Source organism: Hydractinia symbiolongicarpus, chromosome 8 (genome assembly GCF_029227915.1).
Source record: "Hydractinia symbiolongicarpus strain clone_291-10 chromosome 8, HSymV2.1, whole genome shotgun sequence".
In the NCBI taxonomy this organism is placed as follows: domain Eukaryota; kingdom Metazoa; phylum Cnidaria; class Hydrozoa; order Anthoathecata; family Hydractiniidae; genus Hydractinia; species Hydractinia symbiolongicarpus.
Genome location: NC_079882.1, coordinates 5,009,871 through 5,028,997, shown reverse-complemented (window position 1 = coordinate 5,028,997; position 19,127 = coordinate 5,009,871). Strand labels below are relative to the sequence as shown.

Here is a 19,127-nt window from a genome sequence, read left to right as displayed (position 1 = left end):
TGTTAAAAATAGAAGCCAATATTTCCATAGTATTTGTCACGTGTTCTTTCAACACATGAATCTTGGCGCTCAAATTATTTTCTCAAAGACACCTATTTCATTTTTATTTTCCGCTGGGCGGGAAAACTAATTTTGAACCAACCAGAGTAGCGATTTCACATGCATAATTAAATCTTTGCACGGTTTATTTCTTCGAAGAAAAGCCTAATAAAAATTCAAATAATCAGATGTTCATTGGTATATAATATTTCATTATAATTTATATAATTTATCTCTTAATTTTTTTAAACAGACACTGCGGAAAACGCAGCACATAAAATATGTATATAATATATATGTACACAACATGTACTACTGGTGAGCTCACCGACACAGCAGCGATAAATAAATAAATAAGGTCTTTTTTCGGCGTTAAAAAATTGTGTTAATTTCGAAAACGCTATTTGTGTAAAGTCAATTTCTTTGTAACGATGTCTGTATTTTATTAAAAGTTGCCTCGATTCTTCTTTATTTTTGTCTTGATATCGTGTTTTATCTGGGTTACAGGTTGACGTCACGTTAAAGAAACGTTTCTTCGGAAGTTTCTTTTCATCCAGCGAGGGTGTTCCATTTTCATATGTCGATATGAATATGGGAACGATAACCCTAACCTGATACTCGCTTAAAATAATCAAGTGGATTAATTTTGTGTTCTGGTTCGATCTTCATGTAACACACATCTGAACAATTTTGTATAAAATCTCCATTTGAATGACGGCCAGTACATTTCTGTTCCGCCTTGGTTAATTTCTTCAACCCTCTAAAAGGCATACTTTCTAACTACCATCTACCTTAAAGGTACTATCATTTAAGAAGTGTACCTGAAACATTGTTTCTCTATCGCCCAAACGCGTATGAAGTGGCTTTCTCATTTTTTTACCATTTTTTTTGAGAGCCAGAAACCAGCCATTTTCACCTTTTTCGTTTGAAGAAAACGGATACGACCAAAATAAATGGTTGTAATTTTCTTCTAAATACTGCCTAAGGAAACAGTCAGGCTTTCCACGTTGTGAGTTCTCCTATAAGAAAATAATATTACCTATATATATGTACATACACGCATGTTCATTTCTAATATCCTTCGCGCGAAAACATTTCATTTATTGTTATTTAACCAAACTCTTTTTTAACCATAATTAGAGGTTTACCGCGGTATGTTCTTAAATTGAATCATTAAACAGCTCTGAATTATTTTCTCTTACTGAAGTGATGATACAGACTTACTTAGACAAATAAAACAAAACAAACTCACCAGTACGACAATTTTTCCTTTCTCATTTATGCAGATATATTTGTTCGCTCGTTTTCCTTTTAGCCGGACCACACCTCGTTTCATCGATTCAATGACGAAGACAGCTGAAAAAAAAACACGAAATTTATATTCTCTATTCTCCGAAGTGACATTTTAGATCTGACTGTATACTGTTTTTTACGCTATAAATCGTGTGAGACAGGGAATTGTTTTTTAAAACTGCTTCCATTTGTCTGTACGAGTAACTATGTTATCTTTACTTCACTAATTAGCACGATTTTAGAACGCTTGCTGCTGCTGTTATGAATTGATGATTTTTGTAGCTAGCCTTTTCGCCAAGCTCTACATAAAAAATTACATTGTTGCGGGTAAAACTCATACTCAAGTATACACAAGAAAAATAAGTTTTGCCAACTAAATTTTTCCAGGTCATATTTTCCCTGTTTATTATTCCCTGAAAGAATAACCACAATTTATACAACAAGTCAGGACTGGACTTTCTTAGCCCGTGTTATACACGCTAATTATTCACTGTTTCATTTATATCTTTTTTTTACAATATTATAATAATTTCCGTCCAAATTTTAAATCAATTTGTTTATCTAAGGCTTGGAAAAGAAAGTTTGTTTATCAGCGCTATCTAGATAAACACGTTTAATGAAGATGAGATGAATTAAAATTGATTTACGCTGCTCTTTGTAATGCCGAATTTCGATGTCAAACGCTAAGAAAGTCAAAATTACGTCATCACCGGTTAAGCCTTTATTATAGCAAGGGTGATTGTTTTGATGTCTTAAACATATCTTCCTTATCAGTGCATTTAGAAAAAAACATCTGGTTTGGGTAATTGTTTTTAAACAATTCGGTATGTTTTTCGTCTGCTGGCAGGAGAGTTCAGTTGGCGTTTAGAGACGCATTTATCAAGAACAAAACATAAATTAGTAGAAATACCATGGTCAGATATTTCGTAGATAAAAACAATTTCCTAGCCTACGTTTCTTAATGGTTTTATTTCAAAAAGAAAAAAAAACCCCGATTACTCAGGTTTTATTGAAATTATGCAACCAAGGCGATAAACATGAAATCATAAGTATTCGTGTTTGAGTTACATAGCTGCAATGCTAAGTGGAAGCCTCTTGTTAAGTATCATTTCCTTATTTATATATCTTGTGCAAATGTAAAGTTAAGCAGGTAAAGACCTATAATTAAGTATAGTAATTCGCTCAAACTGTCTCCTATGGGAAAGATTGTGCAGAATCGACAGGTATACAATAGCTGCAAGATGACCTACTGCGTTTTTTTCCGTTACATCTTAATAGATATTAATAGATATTAACAACCCTGTCTCTTTGTTAAGATACTTTTAATTCCTTTATTATATTAGTTGTTAGTCATTTTTCCTTTTTTAACAATTTTCTGCGAGAATTTCATCCTATCTTGTCGCTCTATTTTATTTCCATCATGGTCGCGTAAACAAAATTTATTTTTAAACCTTTTTTGGCATGAAGCACCCAGGATTTATGGTCTCCTACACAGAGTTTTTGACCTCTCACACAAGTATATTCTGATTTGTGAATTTAGAAAAGGAACAGTTTCTTATTTTTTGGAGAAAAGTTTGGAACTGCAAACTTTTGGTTTGATTTGTTGTTGTTTTTGTTGTTGTTATTTTTTGTCGTTTTACACTCACACAATTGCTTATTGTTGTTGTTTTTTTTTTCTTTCTGTTTAACACATCTTTTTAATGCGATTAATTTTTGCATGGTTTCTTTACAAGTTCTGTGATATACCTGATAACAGCATAATCAGTGTAACGGTCGCTACAGAAAGAAATTCCATCCTTCTTATTTCATAAACAGGAGAAAGATTATCGGCTTTCTTTACGCCTTTCACGAAAAAACACAGAAAACAGAGAATGAATTAACCAAACCTACCATCGGGGTCGTGGAAATTCCTGGTCCCCAATAACACTCCAGTTTTTTTCATTTTCACTACGTTTCTACTTTGTTCGTTATATAACAATATATTTCTTCTATTTGATGGTTTAGTCATGCCAGATATACCGTATCGTTTGTTATTTGACTTTGTTATCGATTCGTTAGAATTCGGGCTGGACAGTTTAATATTTTTGTCTAAATTTCTCTTTATTTTTTCCATAAGGTCTTCAGGTATGTCAGTCATTAGTTTTTCTGTTAGTTCACGTTCTGGCTTTAGCGTCATCCTGTGTTTTTGTCGTCGGACTGTATATCCCATTGTACACATGTCCGTACAACATATAATCGTTAATATACCAATAACCTATATAGAAAGAAGGAGAAATGAAGGATTAGCCAAAAAATTAGTGTAACTAGATCGCTAGATCTAAATTAAGGTTTTCTGACGACTCCGTGTCACAACTTCCATGAAAATAAGATCATGAAACTTCTGAACTAACAATTCGCTATGACGATTACTTGATATCGGGTACATTTGTCATATAAAAATCCGTGATGGTTAACTACGATTTACGGTTTATTCCGTAGCTCTTGTCATGGTTCTCAAATAACAACGGAAACTTACATAGCTAGCCATGTTCAACACACACACTAAGCTGAAACTATTTCTGTTGTGTTTTTTAATAGCATTCTTACGTCGAACGATATCCATAGCTATTTCTTCATTCTTGAAATTGTTAAGGCAGATTTTTTGACGGCAATAAAAATGATATGTCAAGCTACGCTCGTTGTAATGATGGTAATGACGAGCTTGGAGTATTTCATTGATGGCTATTTCTTTTAAATTATACTTGTAATTTGTTAGTGCTATTATCCGTAAATGATGCCGGCAATTAAAAGAATTTTCTTTTTTTTCTCTTACGAGGTTTATCACTACTGAGAAAAAATGTGAAAGAAAAAATAATATTAATAAAATAGAAAAGATACGAGGGCATATAAATATAATATATATTTAAATACATAAAAAACTTCATACCAGTGAAACTTTATAATTTTGCATTCTGTTTGTAATTAAATAAAACTTCGTGGAAAGGAAAATAGCTGAAAATATTCCAACTCCTCTCAACCATACTGTATCTCGACCTGATATAGTGTGTTTGACAATATACTTGAACAGAAATATCGTCTAATTAAACCACTCAGCGATTCCTATAGCTTAAGCATCATTCTTCATTTCATTTCCGTCCGTCGGACGTCAAACTCGCATAATACCCGTGATTGATTAGACTAAAATTCATTCACTTATCATTAATCATACTTAGAGAAGAGATTTATGCTAATAAGGCTTGTGTTACACGAATATAAAAATGGTTCTATTATGTTTTGTAATCATTTGAATGATTGGTCGTTGCTTCTGTGTTGAATTTGTTCACATTGCATTCTATTGTTTAGGCGGTAATATAGCGCTGATTGAGTTTGTTTTTTTTTGATTCACTAATTATGTAATTAAAAAAACTGCGTTCCGTTTTTCTTTCCAGATTGATCGTGAACACACGTGATGTAAATATACTAGAACAATACGACTTTTTTTTAATCAACATAAAAACGTCAACCCCGATATTTTTTCCGATTTTTAAAGAAACGGATCTTATTTAGATTGTTTTTCGTCTTTATATAGCTCTAAAGGTTTTTCTCTCACGTTTTCTATACACATACAAAACAAAAGTTTAAAAGTTTTTTTATTCATTCATTTAAATGAACGCATTTGTAGTGGTAGTGAGTACTTTGTCTAATTTGCGTGCTCATTTGAGTCCTATTTGAGAAGACCTATGTCGCATTATAAATTCATATTACGTTTCGTCGCAGTAAAATAAGTTTTGCTGAGGTTGGGGATTAATTGCATAACTGGTAGCTATTACATAGGATGTGTGGTTGTTAAAAAATGTGAATGCTACTTTGAACTTTTATGGAACTAAAGGTCACTTCGTAGAAAACATACAATATTTGTCAACAACAATAACTTGAATGACGGACGTGTTGTGGTAAATAAAAAATCAAGTGTAAAAAGAACTTAAAAGAAAAATCTATTACCAATTACATTAAGGCTTTTTTGATCAATGTCGTTAAGTTGAATTAACAACTCGTTGTTATGACCTTGATAAGCATGCAGGCTATGAATGTTATCCAATTTTTGTGTTGCGAAAGCAGGGATCTCTTTTGAGAATTTTATAACGTAATTCATGCGCTTATAAGGTACGGCCATCATTAAAAAAGTTCTGATATGACATAAAAAGTGTCATCATATTCACTAGTTGTGTTTTTTTTGTTTGTTTTTTCAATTTTTAATTTCGTGATTTCTTTCTTCTTAATAAGACACGCGGATCTGTGCATTCATAATTATCAAAAGGTGTTTGTAGGCGGCTCTCTGAACGAGGCATTGGAAACGACGCAGTATTTACCTTACATTTTATTTAATAAAAATTTAAAACGAGTTAATATTTTTGCTTTTAATTCAAAGCCTGTTTACAAAGCAAATGGAAAACCAGTTAAATGTTGGTTTACTATTTCGTTATTTTACGCGCATGATGTCAAAACAACTGCACAACTGCATAATTTACTATTCCCACCCTCGGCACCTCCCGTAAGAAATATGTAACGTCCTGTTTACACGTGGTCGTTTCTTTCATAATGTTTCCTATGGATATTTGCATGGAGTATATCGGCTTTGGTTTTTTAAACTGAAGTGTTAAAATGGAGGTGGGTTTTCTCGTGTGGGCGTGTCTGAATTAATTATCGACACTGATTGTCCAGTTACGTCACAAGATATCTACTTTTAGAAACTGTACATTCTAAGTATATGCAACCACGGATGATAAAAATACACCTTGACTGTCAAAAAATACCTGTTCACTTTTTTTCTCATATTGGATGGTGTTAAGTTGCGAAAAAGTCCGGAGACGAAATCATCTCGTTTACGTAACCTTCCCACAATTCCTGCAGAAGACAATTTTGAAACAGTCGTTGCATAAGATGGCACTGTTATTGTTCATTATAGGCTGCGATTTATCAATAGAACTTAATTAGTTAGAGCGTTTAACCCCGGAGGAAGATAACGGCACAAATTTAAAAATATTGAGGCTTTTAAAATACTTACACATCCGACACAGTTTTATTTTTTCCTTTTTTAAAGATTAAAGAGACTGTAAAATAATTAGTGGACATCCGCATAGTGAAAGTGCATGCAAGAGGGAAAAGTTTCCAGACAAAACATACGGATACATTTACAATCTCTCGGTAAATGAGAGGTCGTGGGTTCAAGTTCCACTCAATCCGTCATTTTTGAAGGACTTGGGAAGCTAATGTGGTAGTTTAATTTTGCGTGTTTATCTTCGGTATATATTTAATAACGTTTTACAACCACGGGTAAATGTGGTTAGTACAACCTAGCTTCTCGCTCAAACTTAATGCAGACACCCAAACCCGTCGAATTGGTCTCACTCTCCTACCTCTATTGCTCTTGTATGTACAATGCTCTCCGCCATCGTAATTTCGTTAAGAAGTAAAGTACTGATAAATTTTTAAACCTAACCACTCAAACCTTCGTGTAAGCCACTAAATCGAAGTCAGAAGTTTAGTTTGGCACGCATTAAACAACAGACCTAACATATCATTTCGAGAACAGATTTGGATATTTTCATTCTACAAAGTACAGACAGTATTTCGACCCACCGTGACTCATCGTCATCATCACCATCACAAAGGGTATAAATTTTTGCTATATTCTTTGCAGAAATTACTTCTCTGATTAAACCTAATAAATAGACGCAGTTATACTTTGCTACACTCTAAACAGAACATGGCTAGAAAGATTTTATTTAACTTTTAATTTCAAAAATATGAAGGCTATATACAAGTGATGTTTTGCGTAACCATGTTACATGATTCTTAGTTATTGAAAATTGAATGTTTTTACGAATTTTTGGAAAGCTATATTTTAAAGCCTTTGGAAACGATGCTGAAAAAAAAATCTGCCCTGGACTGACAAATATAGAATTTTCAACCTTATATTGATAATGCCCGGTCTCCGATACACCCTCATTTTAAAACGCCTCGCTTTAAACGAACATGATTATAAACAGGCTGTTTGTTATCTTCGCATACATTCTACATTCGGGTTGTAGAATGTATGCGAAGGTCTTACAACAAGAGGGTTCTGGCGGTTACCATCTTTATTCGATGAGCTCTTACAAACCCTAGGCCAAGGAGGAGGACTGGGTAAGAATTTAGCGTTAATAAAGAGTCGGCTGGACGAAGTTTTAATGGATATTTTAATTCACTTAAATGATTAGAATTACTGTCTTTTCGATATATATTTAATCAGCACCTCCCCGAACAAGCGCCCCTCCCTTGAACGAACGCCCCTCTCCAAAGTCTAAAACGAAATGAACGTTTCGGGCGATTTTTATAGCAAAAACAGAATTAGATTTATATCGTTGAGTATCAGACCTAAATATTCTTGCTTCTTGTATTTTATAAAAACTGTGGCAATCAATAATACTGAAGAATTTCAAAATCAGCTCACACCTCAATGAGGTTTTGGTTAGAAAAATATTTCGGTTCTTTTGATGACTCCACGTTGCATAGCTGTGTTATTCATATGCATTGTTATGTGCAGCGATGTTAAACAATTTATATCAGTTACCAAGGTTTTCAGAAGTTGTATGAATCTAAAAATTGTTAATGTTTCTTTATAAGCAGACAAGCATTTAAAAAACAGTATAAGTTAGCATTCGGCGACGCTGTTTCGTTAACAGATTGTTGTTGCTGTACATTGCTTAAATAAGTGCCATCGCTAGAAAGAAATATTAAATGAGCAAATAAGCGCCATTTTTTAAAGAAAACAGGATGCGACTTCATCCCCAGGGATTTTCTACGTCGGTGATATTCTCGAAGTCGTCCTGTCGGAATATCATAGGCGAAAAAGACCTAAGGGGATAAGGTTGAACAGGAAGCTTCCTGTTCAACATTTGATACAGTACTGCTTATTATTCAATAAAAAGCAAAATAATACAACTTAATTAATTTCAATTTTTAGTTTTGTAAAAGAAGCAACTTTGTTCAGACAAACTTGAAATTTCGACGTTGAAGTGTTTGCTATAAGATTAAAATAAAAACCAAAAACGGGAGCTTAAGAGATGCGTTAAAATTTGTTAGAATTATACTTCTATCTCTTTCAGTATATTTGATAAGTGCACCCTTGAAAGAGCCTACATGTATATAAATTCCCTAAATTAAAAGAGCGCCTCGCGCACTCATTCATTCCAGATGTTTGCAATATAGTACAACATGGGGCGCATACTTGTTGTAGACAAACTTGACTGTAGGCTCAAACGATTTAAAAAAATAGATCAGTGTTAAAGTTCTTTCCCCCCAAAGAAAATTACTTGACCTAGTAAAAATTTACACAAAAGGTAGCTTATTACAATTTAAACCATCATAACCGTAATAATTCGTTTAGGCGCAGCATTTTTTTGCTCGAATAAGAGCCCAGGTAATTTCCTCAAAGTTCAATAAGAACCCAGCACTTTTTGGCACCCCCCTTGATTAAGCGCCCGTGTGGAAAATTTAATAAGCGCCCATATGAAGAACAACCACCGTTACTTCATAAGTTATGTGCAACAAATTTAATTGAAGAAATCGAATGCAACACATTTTTTCCGAAAGAAAAATGAAACTATATATATTTGTTCTTTTTATCTTTTACGCGTTTTTGGCGCGTCATATAAATAGAGCATATTTTGGTCAATTACAGTAAATTCGCAAAAATTAGAACAAGTACAACAGGAAAGTAGAGTTAGCATAACCTCGTCCCCAGGGTCATGTGGCCCCTGAGCCGTTATTACGATGTGGCCAACAATCAACTTATGAACAAGGCAAAATGCCCTGGGAACAAGTTTGGAGTTAGCATGCACGACCAAACTTTGTATGACGTCAAGATTTCCCTATAGTACCCACTGATTGAAGAAAATAGTGTGGAAAACAAAATTGCGCCACAAAAGAATGCAAAATAGGCTTCTAACAACTTCAAAACTTATATCCGTCTGTCGTCGTATAAATAACTCATTATTTTGCGAATTTTTACGAAAATGTATTGTATACAAAATACGATCGGCGCAGGGGCGCCTTTTTTTCTATCGTAAATATCAATTGGTTTCTAAAACTTTAAGTACTTGCAAAAACACCAAACATCTTTTCAAATTCGCTTGTCAAAAATGCGCCTAATAAATCATTTTGACCCTTTTTAACCTTAAGGGAAGAGAGTTTCGCGTTTTTGAAAATGTTGAAACTTTCGCGATTTGAAAAATTTAGCATTTTTAACTTTAAAATTTTGTCCCGCGAAGTATTTCTTACCTTTGGAACGTACCCTTTTTATCAAAAAGTTTTAAGAAACAGCTTTATTGTTCAGGTCTAAAACTTAAAAGTTATGATTTACTTCTATGCGACCCACGAACATACTCAAAACAGACTTTTTATCGAATCATTTTTTGGAAAATTAAAAGCGCAAAAAAACACTTTCTTTTTCGAAAACAGTGAAATTATTCTTTTTATGTGCGTTCTCCACTTTAACTTTATTTTTTCTCAATTACATTAATAAAATTTTTGAAATCGCGAAAATTTGCACCTAGGTATTAAGTACTCGATCACACAAGAAAACTCTGAAAAAAGTCATGGAAATTTAAAGGCCTACAAATCTGCTTTTTACATAAGACTTAAGTCAGCCTCCTCTTTGTACACCGAGACGATCGCAAGTACAAGTACAAAAAAAAAGATAAAGGAGGTTGGACTTTGTTGACTTACACGAAGGTAGTACCAATTGAATATTAGGACAAAGAGCTGGAACGATAGAAAAGTTTCCCACATACAGATTTGGTACCATATATAGTTATTGTGTTTAGATCTGCTACTCGCACTTTTTGGAACGCCTGCACCCCAAATGTGAACCATAGAGTTAGAGCATTGATGAAGGAACTGTGGGAAGTTTAAAACGTGTGATTCAGATATATAGCTTATATATGTATTTGTGGGGCGGTAACTTCAATATTTTCCGCCTTGTTTTAATATATTCTACCAGAATTGTAGCTATATTCTAAAACGCTATTGTACGAAAACGTGGCGTATTTTTCTTAACCGTGAATTACTCTAGCATAAAATCAACTAAATTACAGGTAAAAAATAACTGGTCGTATTTAACATAAAACTATCCCATCATTACATTAAAGTTTATATAAATTTTGTCAGGATTTTTTGCGGGACTAACTTCTGCTATAAAATGTTTTTGGAATTCAAATCGGGAAATTAAAGCCAGTAAAAAAATTTTTTACTTCTTTATTCTTCGCGTAAGTTTCAAACAATCCGAAACATAACGACATATCTATTTATCTATCTATTCTATTTAAAAAATGGATTAAAAACACTATCGCATCACATTTTAAGGTTGCATTCTCAGGGCTCCATCCAAGCGGATTGTTTCTGCGTTGAGCATGGGGTTGTCAATGATTGACTCCACTAATTGAGCATATTCATCTGGTGCACCCAATCTCTGTGGAAACGGAACAGTTTTCGCTAATGCGACTTGCACCTTTTCAGGAAGACCAGCTAACAATGGCGTCATGAATAAACCTAAAGAAAAGATAGCAGGCTTGTAAGCTAGAGGATATTTATTTGTTTCATACACCTGTTTTCCAAGGAAATTTTGCAAAGAGAAAAAAACTGTTGATGGTTTACTTGGTAGATGCCTATCCCGAAATGAATTCTCTGTAAAAAAGGTTGAATTCGCTAATTCTTAACATATTATTCCTAAATAAACAGCCGGCAAGTGTCCTAATCAAGGGATCTGGAAATATTTATTTATTTAATTCGTAGAATTTTGTTAATAAAGAAATATGTTACGCTGTATATTTTACCTCGATTCTCGCGAAGTTTCTTCCCTAAAATTAACTTTAAAGCGCGAAAGTTTATTCCCAAAAAACTTTTTTCTTTCATTTCAGTATGCATAATTTTGTCACTCTGAAACTGTAATCGCTCGATCACTTAAACACACAAAATCTTTTTCTGCAATCCTTTTCAGAAGCTTGGTGGTAAAAATATAAAGGAATAATCCCGCATCAAATTTTAATTGTGAAAGTCGAAACACACAAAAGTGCATTCCCGCAAATATATATTTTCTCTTTCTTACGCAGTATTTTCATGAAAAGCTCAAATACACCCGCGAAATTTATTGTCAGCGAAATGTAGTAACTTTACTTCGTCGATGGAATTAACTACTGAACTTTCCTCATTGACAATATAATTTATAATCAATACGCGAAAATTCGCAACAGGGAATTTCACTAAACTTGTTGCGTTAGTATTTGAAAAGTAAAATATTGAAGAACTTGTGTTTTTTATGTTTGTTAAGTATTACACGATGTTTATGTCTTCATTCTCATTCAATGTGTCACTTGTTCATTTTGTCTGTTCTCCATCAATGTGTTCATTTGTAATCACTCTCCCAAATGTATTCTTAATTGTTGTACAGTTTATTGTGTGTCATGTCTCAACGCGATCATTTTTTGTAGTATATATATTTTAGTTCAGCATGTAAAAAAGTTTTCCTCTCAAACTCTGAGGTGTAGTGAGGGTTGCATCAACATCAAGCGTCTTTTACTTATTTTCAAATTCAAATTTAAATGTTTAAAATTCAAAATTCGAGTTGTTCTTAACAAACAAATTATCAAGGCATTTAGCAATTTTTCTGGCAAGCTGATGAGTTTCATTCATGTGGCTTCTGTTTTTATTTTTTCAACAGGCTTGCCGTTTTTGCTCGTTTCTATCAATCACATTTTGTGTTTACATGTTTCGTTTCATTGTATTTAGTTAAAACTGCTTCAAAATCATTTTGTTACAAACATCCCGTTTTTTGTGCCCTAATCTGGTTTTGGGTATTTGGCCGGAAACCCCAACAAAACTTTGGAACCGTTTTTCCAACTAGACATTTCCTTGTGGATTCATACTGCACAAATCGAAATTAAAAGTATGTTAAAGCTAAATTGATTTCAATAAGCTACGATGTTTCATAGCTTATTGGAATCAAACAAACCGTACCTCACAGAAAAGAACATACAGTATTATAATTAGTTCTCGAATCAGAGTTTCCACTGCAAAAAAGTGAAAATTTCTCCACAAACCTGGTGCAATAGTGTTGACTCTAATACCATATCTAGCTAAATCTCTCGCTATAGGCAGCGTCATGCCGACGATTCCACCTTTTGATGCAGAGTAAGCAGCCTGACCTCTTTGTCCATCGAAAGCTGCAACGCTGGCTGTATTGATGATAACACCACGCTCACCACCGTCCGTTGGAGTGTTCTTAGCCATTTCTTCCGACAAAATTCGAATTGAATTAAATGAACCAATCAGGTTAACCTGCACGTGGACGGTATAGGAAACGTAACAAAAAAATCAAGCGAAACTCGATTGTTTAACTTTGCGTGTAAACATCGAACATATTACAGACGAAGATGCGTGTTTGTTTTTTTCAGATCACTAATCTTCTCTAATGACAGGTTATGGAAAATGTGTAAAATGACGCGAAATTTACATCAAATTTTTAGTAATAACTTTTTTCAGTAATGGCAAAAATTTATAAGTTTTAACAACTTAGAATTGATTTTATGATGCAGATTTTTGGTGTAAAAGAATACACATGTTTTTAAGCGCATTGCTCATTTCAACATAGGAAAAGTGTTCAGTTTTACATCTATAAACAAAATCTTTACCTGAATTACACGAGCAAAGTCTTCAATCCCGTGAGCTTCTCCATTGTTGTCTAGTGTTTTTTTAGCAAGACCTATTCCAGCGCAATTAACAAGTACGTTCACATTCCCAAACCTCTCTTTTCCCAGCTGAACTCCCAGTCGAACATCAGCTGCACTGGTCACCTGAAGTTCAAGTGGAATATAATATGAAATATGATATTTATAGCGATGATTACTGAAATGATTCATATGAAGAATCTATCACGTAATCGAATACTTTTAGTCTTGATGTAATGAAGGTTGTGGTGGTGGTGTACCACTCATTTCGAATTAGAAATTCCCCAACCAAAAAAAATTTAAAAATCAACAACCACCTCAAATTATCCAGATTGAAAAGAATGTTTATAGCATATATGAAAAAATGAAAGAAAACGACGTTTTCTTAAACACCGTAAGTTATAGAATACTTGCATGATGCGTAAGAAATAATATAATTTTTGAAAGAAGTCATGAAATCGTGTTTAAAGGAGATATGACTACATAATCCCACCCCGTTTAGTTTACTAAAAGAACCGTGCAAACAAGTGCCCTTTTTAATTTTTTGTTTTGTGTATTATTTAAAAACAAATCAATAATTTGCAAGCTGTCATAAACAGCTGTTTTTGTAAAAAAATTACAAAAAGGTGAAATTAACTTTAGTTTATATATGTGCATATGTCGCCTCTCTTTGAAATGTAGATTTTGAGAGAAAGCTTTTTTCAGCAATTGATGTTTCATAGACTGATAAATGCTATAGAATGAAAATTTGTGCTTATTATTTTTTACACACTTTTTAAATAAAACTAGTACCAAAATTAAACCTCTTATTTATTTTTGCAAAACTAAATTTTAAAACACGTCAAATTAACAAACTTGATCTTATATTTAAATTATGTCTACTTTCATGAATGTTTTTTCCCCTTTAAGAATCATACTTACATCGGTAGGATGAAACATGACGTTACTTCCCATATCTTTTGAAACTGCTTCTCCATCACTTGAGGGTAGGTCAGCTATAATTACACTTGCACCTCTTTTCGCCAATCGAGCAGCTGTTGCTCTTCCCAATCCAGAAGCTCCACCAGTAACAAGACATACCAACTTCGAAGTTGCCATTCTTTATTGATATATCGACCTTTAAATACAAAGTATTTTTAAAACTAGCCATAGATACAACTTATGAGTCCCACAACAGAAGTTTATGAACAAGAAAATTTTAGTATAAGATATACAACTTGCATATTGTCCTGTTAGATCACACAAATATACAATTCTAATAATTAAAACAAAAAGTTATACAAGTTATCATTTTTTTTTTGAATTAGAATATTTTTTGATTAATAGATGTTACAAACAGCACTTAATTGTAGCATTAGTTATGAAACAAAAAGAATCACGTGAGATACACAGCAGCAAAATTTAGAATGCAACATTTATAAAAATTCTGAAAACACAAAAAGTAAACAATTATAGATCTGCAAATAACGACAGAAATTATACTAATCTTGCAGTACTTAATTTTGCAAAGCAAAAAAAGTTACATTATAAACGAAATATAACGATAACGAAAGGACGTTTACTAACTTTTACAAATAGTCATGAGTTACCAAATATTATCAATAAGTTAAGTGTAAATAAAAATTATAAGTTGTGAAAACAAAAATAACCTCTAATAACAATCCTCTTTTTGCAATAATTTCTAAGCGTTGAATGGAGAAGGGAGTAAAAATATCACTATTGTTTGAATAAATGTATATTTCTATAAAATTTAATATGTATAAAAATCAATCGTTAACATTTACAATAAATCGAGGTTGAGTAGAAATCAAATTTGCAGATTCAAATTATATTGGAAACAAAAAATAGTTATCAGCAAACAACCTTTACCAAAACACAGAGAAAATGTCTCTATAATTTTTAAGGATGAAAACCTAGTAGACTATTCTCAAAGACTTAACAGGCTACGTTGATCGTAGTAGCAACCACAAACCACACCTCCTCTTTGTAAATTATTTTCTATGTAATCTAGCAGAAAATTTTCTGAAAATAAGGAAAATGCCAGGATTTTAAATTGCTTAATAGCATGAAAATTTCGTGGTATGAAAATTTTGCTGTTAGGGGAGATGTGAGAAATTCAGTCAAGCAAAAACTGCATTTTTCGTGGCATTTTAATTTTGCTGTTTACTACCTTTTAGACTTAAAACTGCAAAATTTTCATGCAGCAAAATTTTCTTCCCTAAAAGTTCTTATATAGGTCCCAAGCTCTTTAATTACTTTTTTGCAGTGTTGTTTATCAAAATTCAGTAGCAAAGAAACATACTCTATTAAGTTGATGGAAGGGATTTAAAAATTACGCATGATGGCCTATTCTTGCAATCAACGGTTTGAATCCTCTCAAGTTTTCCAGACTGTTCATCAATAGCTAAGACTTCAATTAGATCCTTAAATTGATCTGCACACAATAATACTCTGCCTGAAGGATCAATACCAAAATGCCTAGGCCATGTACCAAGAGTTGGGAAGCACTCGATTTTTTCCAATTTCATATTGCTATTAATACGGAAGGACACCAAAGCTCCATTGACACGGTTGCTTAGATATAAAAACTTTCCATTTGGGTGAACTGCTATCTCTGCACCGTAATTCTCACCTTCTTGGTCATTGAAAAGAAACTTATACGACTCAATCATCTCCAAGCTACCATTACTTTCCTTAAATTTATAAACTAAAACCTCATTACTCAACTCCGTTACCAAAAAAGCAGCGTTATAAGTAGGATGAAAAACCATGTGCCTTGGTCCAGACCCTGGGGGCGTGTCAGTAAAAGCAGGACTTCCAGTATTAAATTCTGTTCCATTACCATGTTGGTAATGCCAGATTTTGTCAGCCCCTAAGTCAACAACATAGACATATTTCCCTTTAAAACATGTGCCATGTGGGTGGCTTTGCTCTTGTCGTTCTTGATTCACACCACTACCATTATCATAACTTTCAATGTACAACCCACCACCAAGAAAGCCATTCTCTTTTACTTTTGCTACAGCAAAATGTCCAGATGCATAATTAGTAACATATGCACAATTATATTTGGAATTAATGGTAATATGACAAGGGTCTTCCCCACAGGAGAATTGTGATTGAATATACAATAAACTGGTTCCATCAACCTTAAGGTGAGATAAACCACCACTTTTTTCTCCTTTGTATGATGAAACCTTATAAATATAGATTACACTGGTTTTAAATACTTTTAATCTTAATTTTAAAACATGAAAAAGCATTTTTTTGAATTCAAAAGTTTTTGATTCCAATAACAAATTCCATTTTAATTGTCTTACACAACAACAATGTGTATGTTTGCACAAGAAATAAAAACTGATACCTCATGAACACAGTAAATCTTTTCGTCAACTGCATCTAAAAATGCTGGTTTGTCATCTACCTCAAAAGATTTGTTAAATGTAAGACTTGGTTGTTCAGTAATTTCCAGTATAAAAGTTTCAATACTTTTACCAAACCCACCAACGAGAACAAGATACTTCATTTTGAAAATAATATCACTAAAAAGAAAATATAACTACACAAAGGTTAAAAAAATGTTGTGTTAAGTAAAAATGCTGTTACAGTACCAACTTATTCCTGCTTGATATTGGTTATTGCCTGCCAAAGCTGGTAAAAATACTATTTTATGAATAAAATCTGCAATATACCACCCTCCAAAATTATCTTGTCTCTTAGCCAGCATTAATGATGTATACATATGCACCTGGTGATATATGATGGTGTGAAGATGATTTTAAAGGCAGCATGTTTGTAGGAGTGTAACTTGCAGGATAGGATCTGCTTGAATAAAGGTCCTGAATGTTTAGAAAGGAATGACATGAGAATAGCTGATGGATGCCTGACACCAGTTTAAGAGACAAAAAGAGTCAGATAGGGTCAAATTTTTAGGATAGGTTTTTAGACAATTATGAAATCTAAGACTGCGCATGTATACCTCGTCCAACAAATTTTGGAAGCATTTAATTTGGGAATGGATTAAATTGATTTTTTGAAAAGCATTTAATCCATGATTTAACGAGTAGGATACAAATTCCCTGAAAAACCCAATATAATCTTTTTTTCTCCTTATCTACCTTGGGGATAATTCTCACATGGATTAAAATACAGTGAGGAATATACTTTATGGTGATCCATAAAGTATATTCCTTACTGTAGTCCTGTATATAAACTTTTCTATTGTGAGACCATAAGTGTTTTTAACCATTTTACGGACTTAGAACAAAAATTTTGCAAGAGATAAAAAAATATTGCAGTAAAATTGATTTTTAGGTGAATTTTAGGCAAAGAACTTAATGCTATATATATCAAGTAAATTTTCTGGAAAAATTAGGTCAAAAACATAGCTTGGAATCAATAGAAAAACAGAATTTACATGACTAATAATAGCACTAACATTAGAAAAACGTTAGTGAGAAGGATGCAAGTAAGGGACTACGAGGAAATAGAGGTAATGATCATGTATGCTTTTGTGTCTGCACTTTAAAGAACCTCAAAACTTAAAAAATGACATTTCCGGTATAGGTGGGTGGTTTTAACAAAAAAAGAGCAGATTAATATTTCACGTGGCAACTGGAGTAAGAACACCAAACTCTGCTGTAAACATTGGCAAGCGATTTTTGACAATTTTAGATTGTTTTTTTCATATATACACCTTTTTTAATACACTCACTCATGGTCCCGTGTTTTTCCTGCGCATGCAGAAATGGAGGTAACTTTTCTGCTTAGTTTGTTTACATTTTTACCTCCATTTCTGCGGGCATTACGCAATCACTAAGATGTGTGCACAAGTAAGTAACAGGACTGTGATTCCATGCATTGCTTGTGGTTACAAGCTTCAAAATTTCACCCTGATTTCCAGTAATTTATGTCTGGGTTTGTATCCTAATACCCAATGCAAAAATTATGGTATATAGCTATATAATTTTTAGTCCTTTTTTTAAATCAAAACAAAGATGACTTAACCTTGGCCAACTAGACAGTGGCCTTATTATAGATAGATACGCATATTATTTAGCCTGGCTAACCTCACAAATATTGAGGGATATACCCTGTCTATTATTTCAAGGAGGGGCCATGGCCATTGATGGGGAGTCCTTGAGTATTTAACGCGCTTTTTGAGCTAGATAGATGGATGGATGGATGGATAGATAGATATTTTTTGTGTATAAAGGGGTGTTTACATTTTTAGTTCAAAATAATTTACTAAGAAATTACACACAGACCTCATAAATAGTTATAACATTTATTATAGCTATGTTTTAAATATAACTCTTTCGTTTTTCAGGTAATATATACAGTTAAAAAAGAGTTGTTTACAGTTCAGGAATGTTATGTGATCAAATAAACTTCAGTGGAGGTGCACGCATGAGAGTTGTGGGAGTTGTTCGACACAGGAAAAACCATGGAATTAGCAGGGCTAGAAAGCCTATGGAAACCGATGGGATTTGGACATGTTCAAAAAACATAGGCAGGATTTTGGTCAATTGTGAACATTGGTATACCATGTTACATTTTTATCTCTGTAGCTGATTTGGTATTTCTAATAAAAATCTTGAATACATATTTGAAAAATAGAACAACAAATTTTGTAACAGTAAAGTTTCCATCCTTGTTGTTTGTGTGCACTATAAGATATATTATCATTTTTTATACAAAGTTTCATGGAAATCAAGAAAATAATTTTAAAGTTATAGCTGAAAGATCAAATTTGGCATTTTTTGAATGTTCACATCCTTGCCTATGTTTTTTGAACATGTCCATTTTCAATAAATCAACAGGAACCAACGATTCAGCAGGAAATTGCTCTTAGGAGTCAATTGCTCTTACTGCAATTACTCTTATTGAGAGTAATAGAGTGGTATTTCAAAGTTGGATGCAGAAAAAAGCAAAATTATACATAGTTACTAAGATAATGTTCAAAGAAAAGAGATTTTATTTGCGCTTTAGACAAGGACCTAAAGTTTTTATTGGTTTTTAATTGCAGATTGTTCCAGTCATGAGTGCATT

At 33.0% G+C, this 19,127-nt stretch overlaps 3 protein-coding genes across 4 annotated transcripts; all 3 read right to left on the bottom strand.

Moving 5' to 3' along the window:
- Window positions 1-223: 223 nt before the first annotated feature.
- Window positions 224-4,695, bottom strand: LOC130654997 (fibroblast growth factor 17-like). 2 transcript variants are annotated; one of them, XM_057457700.1, is made up of 4 exons: window positions 4,259-4,695; window positions 3,223-3,586; window positions 1,292-1,395; window positions 224-1,058 (listed from the first exon to the last, which is right to left on the bottom strand). In XM_057457700.1, the coding sequence occupies exons 1-4, from the start codon at window positions 4,280-4,282 to the stop codon at window positions 816-818; spliced, it is 735 nt and encodes a 244-aa protein (XP_057313683.1). In that variant the 5' UTR covers window positions 4,283-4,695; the 3' UTR covers window positions 224-815. The 2 variants fall into 2 exon arrangements, with proteins under 2 accessions (XP_057313683.1, XP_057313682.1); XM_057457699.1 differs by lacking the exon at window positions 4,259-4,695 and adding an exon at window positions 3,848-4,236.
- Window positions 4,696-10,657: 5,962 nt separating this feature from the next.
- Window positions 10,658-14,218, bottom strand: LOC130654996 (3-hydroxyacyl-CoA dehydrogenase type-2-like). Its single transcript, XM_057457698.1, has 4 exons — window positions 13,998-14,218; window positions 13,041-13,202; window positions 12,450-12,687; window positions 10,658-10,902 (listed from the first exon to the last, which is right to left on the bottom strand). The coding sequence occupies exons 1-4, from the start codon at window positions 14,172-14,174 to the stop codon at window positions 10,712-10,714; spliced, it is 768 nt and encodes a 255-aa protein (XP_057313681.1). The 5' UTR covers window positions 14,175-14,218; the 3' UTR covers window positions 10,658-10,711.
- LOC130654994 (6-phosphogluconolactonase-like) lies at window positions 14,093-17,303 on the bottom strand. The gene is made up of 2 exons (XM_057457697.1): window positions 16,441-17,303; window positions 14,093-16,273 (listed from the first exon to the last, which is right to left on the bottom strand). The coding sequence occupies exons 1-2, from the start codon at window positions 16,600-16,602 to the stop codon at window positions 15,383-15,385; spliced, it is 1,053 nt and encodes a 350-aa protein (XP_057313680.1). The 5' UTR covers window positions 16,603-17,303; the 3' UTR covers window positions 14,093-15,382.
- Between the last annotated feature and the right edge of the window lie 1,824 nt (window positions 17,304-19,127).